The sequence below is a fragment of the Ctenocephalides felis genome, unplaced genomic scaffold, assembly GCF_003426905.1.
Source record: "Ctenocephalides felis isolate EL2017-DRISC unplaced genomic scaffold, ASM342690v1 CF-g0.4_SCAFFOLD_01170, whole genome shotgun sequence".
NCBI lineage: Eukaryota > Metazoa > Arthropoda > Insecta > Siphonaptera > Pulicidae > Ctenocephalides > Ctenocephalides felis.
The window spans coordinates 8,188,339-8,196,688 of record NW_020537324.1 but is presented as its reverse complement, the minus strand read 5'-3'; the positions used below and the strand labels follow the sequence as shown (position 1 = coordinate 8,196,688).

Here is an 8,350-nt window from a genome sequence, read left to right as displayed (position 1 = left end):
ATAAGTCTGATAGACTAAGATAATTACTATGAAATTTATAATATTGCAAGTATAGGTTTCATTATTTTTATAATTTTTACATTAGTGTTTGGTGTATTGTATTAGAGGGCGTCACGTGAGCGATTTCTAAGGATTTTGGACATCCCGTGCCCTTTGGGGATACGTGGTGATATTTAAAATTACCCCTCCTTCCACATCAAACATCTCGTGTAACTTTAATACATTAAAAAATCGTAAAATTTTATAATTTATTTTGATTTTTTTAATTTTTACCTTAGGTAAAAAATAAATACACGTGAAATCTTAACCTCACCCTCATCTCCCCCACGTAATATTTTTGTCATCTTTTGTCAAACCCCGCATACCCATTGAGGCTTACATGATTAATTGACGCCCTTATATACGAAATGGTAGAATAGTGCAAGATGAAATTATTCGTATATTCTACAAATCTGGTTAACACATATAGTTCTCGATTTATTCCGGAACCACTATTTAATACTACGGGTTCTAAATTTTTCAAATTCACTTTACGTGTTTAAACATGCATCCCTCAATTTAACAATTCCAATTCCACATGTACAAAATGTATTTCTCTCCGAGATCAAATCAGCAAAAGAACGTTAACCTTACCTATCATCCTCGTCGGCCTGAGACTGGGCTCCCGCTCTCCCAGCTCGTAGCCCGCGATACCGCAAGTGTGCGCGCCCCAACTGTGGCCGAGCAATTGCAATTGCTTCGTGCAATCCGTGGCGTCTCTGCAGATGTTATCGCAACGTACTCCGCTATTGCTCTGGCGACGCGCCGACCGTGTTCTTCACCACTGTCAAGTAATTGAGATTCTCTGTAGCGCCTTCATAGTCGGGGGAAACGACGCATCCACCGTGGTTAGAAACGTACGCTGAAATGGTAAATTGAATTAGGTTATGCTGAATTAGTAACTGGGAGAATTACAAAATATTACAAATTCATGTTGCAAAAACAAATACTGTACTCAACTAAACAAATTGCCTCAACAAGCTACACTACGGGGCCAATTCTCGGATAAATAGAAATGTTATGCTCTAATGTTATGTTACAGGTTTATCTTCATATGAGCTGGTAGTAACAAATTGTGAAAAAGCTATATATTGCTGTACAATCAGGCGTTTTACACATAAAACCTAACCCTACGTACGTGGTATCAATGAGACATTAGAAAGATGCATTTATTATTGCTATTTGATGATTGTGCATTTTGTATGTTAGGTTTTAGGTATAAAACGCCTGATCGTACAGCAAATATAATATATATATATATATATATATATATATAATATATATATATATCTTTTTGATATTTGTTACAACTAACTCATACAAAGATAAACCGTAACATAGCATTATCTAAAGATAAATGCTATAATATATAATCTATTTTTAATTTGCATTACTAAAAACATGTTAGAAATATTTTGATTATCAACGATGCCGTTATCATAGCCTTAATGAATTATTACAGTTACAGTTTTTGTCTCTGGAATTCAAATAAATTAGATGTAAGCGGCGTTTTACTCTAAACCAATTGCATCTTTTTCTTAAGCGTAAAAATCTATTTAAATAATAGAATTGATATGTTGATTTGTGCATTTTTCAAATAAAATTATGATAATAAATTTTCAAATTTTGTCACTTCCCATCTTTCCAAACCACAATAAATTTTTAAATTTACACACTCTTCGTAGAATAAAATATTTTAGGATGTTTGTTAAGATTACAATATTATCACCACATAAAGTTTTTATGAGACTAAAACAAAAAAAAAATCAACAAATAATTACATAGGTCCGCATGGTCTTTACTAGGGTTTGTCGGTTTTCAAAAACCGGTTTTAAAAACCGGTTTTTTAGCGTAAATTATGGAATTAGAAAACCGGTTTTTAGTAAAAAAACTTATTTCCTCGAGACTTAAATGAGAAAAAAATGACAAATATTGCAAAATATAAAAGATAGATAAAAGCGTTTTGATTCTTGAAATCAAATCTGTCTGCAATGATTCCCAGTAAGGTTATGTATATAATAATTTAGATTTTTATACCAGTGTATATATTAATTTAAATCTGTGTGACTTCTTCTTGAAAAAAAAAGAGTTTTAAACCCTAGAAGCCACAAACTAAAGAACAAAAAACTTAGTTATCATATCAGGCTTTAAAAACAATTAAGCATAATTTGGTCGTAAGTATGAGAGTATTTTCTATTTCAGGAAATTTTGTGAGTAACAAAGGACACGTCTATGTAGCAATTTGATAGACGTTCTGAGTTTGTTAAATCATATTTTATTGAAAAAAAAACAATTAGAATGTTTAAAATTAATTAATTAAAATTGCTCGGAACTGAAGTAAAAGTTTAGCTTAATTGTTTTTAAAACTAAAATTGATATTCTTATATGTGAAAATGATGCATGAATAACAAATAATTATTTTAAAAGTTATTTAATCAAGATAAACTAGTATTTTTTAGTTCTACTCTATTTTGTTTACTATATATAAAATTGAACAATAAATTAATTCAGTTGAATACTATTCTAAATTACATTAAATTTGCAGATAAATTACAGAATATTCGAGCAAACATTATTTTCTATATAAAATTTGAAAGCCGGTTAAAACCGGTTAAAACCGGTTTTTAGTAAAATTAAAATTCGAAAACCGATTTCTGAAATATCGGTTTTTGTATAAACCCTAGTCTTTACCAAAAGCTCGTCAGCACAATTACCATCTATCTATCCAATAATTTAATTTAATTTTGTAGTAAAAAGGTTCAAAAATTAAATTTTTGGCGAAAGCGTAAACCTCTCCTTCAGCAAGTTAATAACGTGCACGTACATTATGATGTTGATTAACATATATGACGATTTAAAGTAAATGTAGTAAACAAAGAATATATAGCTAATAATTTTTCTATTTACTTACTTCTAACAAGATCAATCATCCAAATATATAGTCCATGTTCCCTGAATCCATGGCACAAAACAAGTTTAGGTTTTCCATTGCAATCCAAATCAGACCAGTTGACATGTTTTCCATCAGGATTCACGTAATCTGGATATGAGCTATAATAATTAAAATGGTTTAATTATAAGTATATTTATATATATATATATATATATATATAAATTATTACTTATTTACATTATTATTTACATTATACTAAGTACTGTGACATCTAATTAATAAAGCTCACATTCAATAAGATAATATTATAGAGAATTTAAAATAAGTCTCGATATTCGTACGCGCGACATATAATAACAATGTAATCATTATTTCCATTATCAAAAGTAAATATCACAGAACATCATCTTCTGCATATAGACAATGATATATTGAAGATATTAATCACATGTTCTCATTACTAATTCAAACTTATCCGCTTGTTTTACCTGATGGATTACCTACCTCGGAGTCATGACATAGTATTTCATGTGACTTGTATCATATCTTGTAAAATTAAGTATCGATTCTCCATCAGATACAAAACGAGATAATGTGTCTTTGGTAATATCAGTAAATTCAGGACAGTCTGTTGAGGAAATATTAACATTTAATATTTTATGAGAGATGAAAAGTTTATAATTCTGAACAGAGAACGCTCACCTTCTGCAAGCACTGTTGACATAAGAAAGAATAACAGAAACGTGAAGATCTTCATTTTAAAAATTAAATTTAAAAATTATTTAACACACTATTAAAACCACTACAAAACCACTTAATTATCACGTTTTTCGTGCGATTACGATCAGTCTTATAAAGATCATACTACACTAACAATTCATTTTAGAGACCAAATTATTTATACAGTGTCTTATCAGTGGCTTATGCTAGTTTTATAATTTTTTGTTGATACATCTGGCTCTATTTTACGGCTTATGATGATCTTCGTTGCTTCATCAATATCATTGGTGGCCATTTATATGAAAATAATATACAATATATTCAAAATATTAATTTAAAATTTACAGTTTAATCATTTCTATGTCCAGCAAGATTTTAACTTCACTTCACTTTTTAAAATTATATAAACAAAAATTTTTGTACTTTAGTTTTTTATCAAATATATGTTAATTTTCTAAAACATTTAAAAAAAAACTACTTGAAAATCAAGTTGAGTTTTAATAAGAAATTGCTTACTCCAATTTTGGAATTAGCTATGGTAGAAGTAGATAAATAATTTGAATGTTTTGTCTAATAATTTGTCCATAACTGTTATCAGAATGATACGTTTATGCGAACAAGGTCAAAAAAATAATTTGAGTTCTACTTAATGACATCATTATTTTATTATGTTTTTTTAAGTAGGATCGTCATATGATTTGTGTTTTCAAACATATGATGTGGGCGTCTTTAGTACTATTTTTACGACTTGTATCTATTAAAATTGGGTTAAACAATCAAAATATTTGGAACAATATGAAAAATAAATTATGCCAGTTTATTTGTACAATGAAATCATAATTGAACATATTTTATATTTTGAATATTGTCAATATTTTGATCTATGAGTTCAATTCAGAGTCTATAGTTACATTCAGGCATACGGGCAATTTTCTGATGATAAACGTTCCAGGTTTTTCTCTGAAAGTAAATAATTTATTAATTAAATACAAATGTAAATATTTATTACGCCCAAATCTATCAATCTATTGATTATTTTTATAAAGTATTCCGTAGTCAAAAGTTTTAATCAATATGCTATAAATTTCATTAAAATATATTAAATTTCTGTACTTACTCAGACCTCCATCCCAAGTTTTCCCATTCATCCGAGCATTCATTTGTTGAGGGAATTATTGAGCGACAATCGGAACACTTTTGTAGTTTTATTTCTGGAAAGTTCTTCTCCATTGTCGATTTTACCATGAATATTGATGAATTATGATCGCAAAATAATCTTTGCAAGAACCGCAATCTACCTATGAGTCATTGGATAATCACTTATATATTTTTACTATAATTTATTTATATGAGATTCATTTAGCTTTTACGTACTTATGCCGGAACATTGTTCCTGGTTCGAACCACAATCACCAACAATTTGAGTCTGATGAGCCCAACTATCTAAACTTGAACCGTAAATATTTGATGTTCTAATGTTGAGAACAAAATTTGCACTTTCTTTAGACATATGCTTTTCAGAATCATTTTCGTCTAGAAGATTGAAGTATGGACCGGCAGCATCACTAGCTATAAAAATAAAATTTTATTTTTTCATATTTTTTGGCATATCAGGATATCTTCTAAAACTATAACTTGATACAGTTATTTTTGATAGAGTACAAAGTGACCATTATAGAATAACCTATCATTCTAGCTGGTTTCAATCCACTTTGTCCCAATAAGTATCCTGCAATTCCGCACGTATGTGATCCCCAGCTATGTCCGTGCAATTGAAGTTCTTTCGTGCAATTTCTGGTCCCTTGACAGATGTTATCTGCGATGTAACTTGCCATCGCCTCGGCGATATTTCCAGTATTGCTGACCACGGTCAAATAATTTAGATTTTGAGATGCACCTCTGTAATCACTTGCAACTGCACAACCTCCTTCTTGCAGAACGTAAGCTGATATAAAATAAATGTATAAAAATCTAATTTGTGTTAACTTGAAAATATTATTTACTCACTTCTTACAAGATCGATGGCCCAAACTTGTAATCCAGTTTCTCTGTATCCATGACAATTGAATAACACTGGCTTACCTTCACAATCAAGTGTTGACCAATCTATAGATTCTCCTTGGGGATTTTCAAAATTTGGGTAAGACCTTAATCATTTAAATTAGAGACGGAATAACACTTATTATTAGAATCATTTTGTAAGTATATTGGGAATGTAATTTTATTGGCCTTATGTTAAGATTTATTGGATATCTATGAAAGACTACTATTACACATTACACAAAACTAGTTTCATCAGAGTACTTCTATAGTTTTTTTTTAATGTATTTACCTTGGTGACATAACATAAAAATTCATATCGTTTGTATCATATTTAGTAAAATTCAAGATCTGTGTGGCATCTGATAAAACTTTTTTCAGTGAATCCCGTTTAACATCAGTAAAATCCGGACAGTCTATAAAAAAATAATTTTGCATCTTGTTTCCTATAATAATCATTACAATACAAATATATATTATATTTATCTACCTATGCTATATATTGCAGCGATTTTAATAAAATTTAAAAACAAATAAAAAAATAATCGTTTTGACCCCATCATTTAGAATCATGTACACTCTACACTAACTTAGTATTTAATACTTCTTCATATTTCTTGTTTATAACTTTAACTAATATTTAAAACTAATTTCAAACCAATTATAAGAATTGTTTTTTAAAATCCAATCAATTTGCATTGTAATAGAATATTTATCTTAATTAATACTGTTTTACATACATTTTGAAAGATAGTTAGCCGATAATCATTTACTGCTTATTGAATAAAGATAAAAACAGTGCGTTAAAATATAAATATATTTTCCATATTTGTAATACATAGTATTGTTTATAATATTTAAATCTAACATAATTATAAATAAATAAATTAAATTTTTATCACTTTACAAGAATATATACATATCAATATTTTATTTATACCAATGCCATTTCCAGAAGGGCTGGTTGGTAAATTTTCTACGTGATTTTGGAGTATAGGTAAACTCTATGCAGGATTTTAGTGACCCTGTTTTGAATATCCCAGGGACACCCCTAAAACAAAAAGAACATAAAATAAAATGCTTAACATGAATCACACTTTTGCGAAGTCTAAATAAAATACATCATTGCTAGGTTTGATATTCTAATTTTCTAACTTACGATGATTTCCAGCCAAGATTTTCATAAACTGCCGGATAATCATATTTTGGATTGATACAACTACATGGTGAACATTTCTTTAATTTTACATCATTAAAATTATTTCCCATAGTTGATCTCACGATGTGTAATGATGTTTCGTGGCCGCATGTAAAAGCTATAAAAATATGAAATAGACATTTAGGAAAAATTATTTTAAAAAGAATAGAATAGAATTGTACTTAAATAGTAATAAAATTTTTCATATATTTATTAATTGCCTTATAATTAGTATATTTTGTATGAATAAAAACTGCATAATTTATTCTAGTTTTCTTCTTCAGTTCACATCTGAAACTGAATATATAATTCTTGCATGTTAAAACTAGCCCCAAGGTCTTGTTTCAACTAATTCCAGATGTAATGTTTTTTACATTAATTAAAATAATTATATAGAAAATTTGTCAAAAAACTTCTGTCTAGTTTTCGTGGAAATGAAGAGAATCAACTTTTGTTTTCAGAAGTTTTATATGATCAACATAAATAAATAAAAATATTTTTTATTTTCATTTAAAAAGAATGAATAAAAACACATAACTAAAAAAATATACACACATAATCAGAAACATACCTTATTTCAGTTACTGAGCAAGTAAATTAAAAGCAGCTCGATAATGTTAAAAACATCACATAGTTCATTAAGTGAAATGTTTTTTTTTAATTTTTTACAACAATCTTAATAGTCCCATAAACTTGTGTTTACTTTATAATTTTGATTTTTAACAGCAATCAGAACTTTAAGTCCCATAAGTTGTTGAGCTGAAACTTTTCCTTACTTTGTTTTCTTAGATCGTAAGATTGATGATTTTTTATTATTAGAATTTGTTTAATAGGGCAATACCGGTTTAAAGGCTATTTTTACTTGAAAACATATTGCTATATATATTTCCAAATGAAAATCGTTGTCCTTACTGTTTGACAACAGGCTGCTCCAAACGGGAACGAACCTGGAACCTCTGACTCAGGCCCAGTCGTTTTAGTCACTTATCTACGATCGAACCCTACGTCTCAATAATGCTGTATACTTAAATTCCATAAGTTTCAGGAATCGAACTTGGAACTTCTGAACCATAATAACTAAGTTAATCCAAAATCTATAAACTTCTACTCACAACTCTGAGGACATTGATTTTGTTTGCATCCGCATGCTGCCCCGACAATTTGCGTCTGATGCGCCCATTCCGTGAGGCTCGCCCCTATGACGCACGAAGTTTTCACGTTTATTACGGTGGCCGCGCTCTCCCTGGTCAGATGTAAATTGGCATCATACGGGTCGGCCTTGTTAAAAACAGGACCCGCTGCGTCACTTGCTACAATTTAAATGAGTGCTCTAATGTTGTAATACAGTTAATGAAATTTGCCTTTTGTGCACAAGCGGTTTCATGCTATTGTTCGTGGGTTTTGGAATAAATAGAACATTTCTTTTTATATTTTCTGTATTATGATGAATGGGTTGTGGA

General features: G+C 29.2%; 1 protein-coding gene across 1 annotated transcript; it reads right to left on the bottom strand.

The window, feature by feature from the left end:
- Positions 1 to 4,472: 4,472 nt before the first annotated feature.
- On the bottom strand, positions 4,473 to 6,312 carry LOC113366117 (phospholipase A1-like). Its single transcript, XM_026607668.1, has 7 exons — positions 6,183 to 6,312; positions 5,985 to 6,108; positions 5,660 to 5,799; positions 5,337 to 5,597; positions 5,027 to 5,221; positions 4,770 to 4,950; positions 4,473 to 4,612 (listed from the first exon to the last, which is right to left on the bottom strand). The coding sequence occupies exons 1-7, from the start codon at positions 6,253 to 6,255 to the stop codon at positions 4,534 to 4,536; spliced, it is 1,053 nt and encodes a 350-aa protein (XP_026463453.1). The 5' UTR covers positions 6,256 to 6,312; the 3' UTR covers positions 4,473 to 4,533.
- Positions 6,313 to 8,350: the final 2,038 nt, after the last annotated feature.

What these genes read in the sequence shown, in the direction of transcription:
- LOC113366117 (XM_026607668.1), bottom strand. Translation starts at nt 6,255, where the DNA reads ATGATGGGGTCAAAACGATTATTTTTTTATTTGTTTTTAAATTTTATT. An exon ending in GAAACCAGCTAGAATGATAG is followed by an intron (nt 5,222 to 5,336) that starts GTTATTCTATAA and finishes TTATTTTTATAG; the next exon opens with CTAGTGATGCTGCCGGTCCA. An exon ending in AACTTGGGATGGAGGTCTGA is followed by an intron (nt 4,613 to 4,769) that starts GTAAGTACAGAA and finishes ATTTACTTTCAG; the next exon opens with AGAAAAACCTGGAACGTTTA.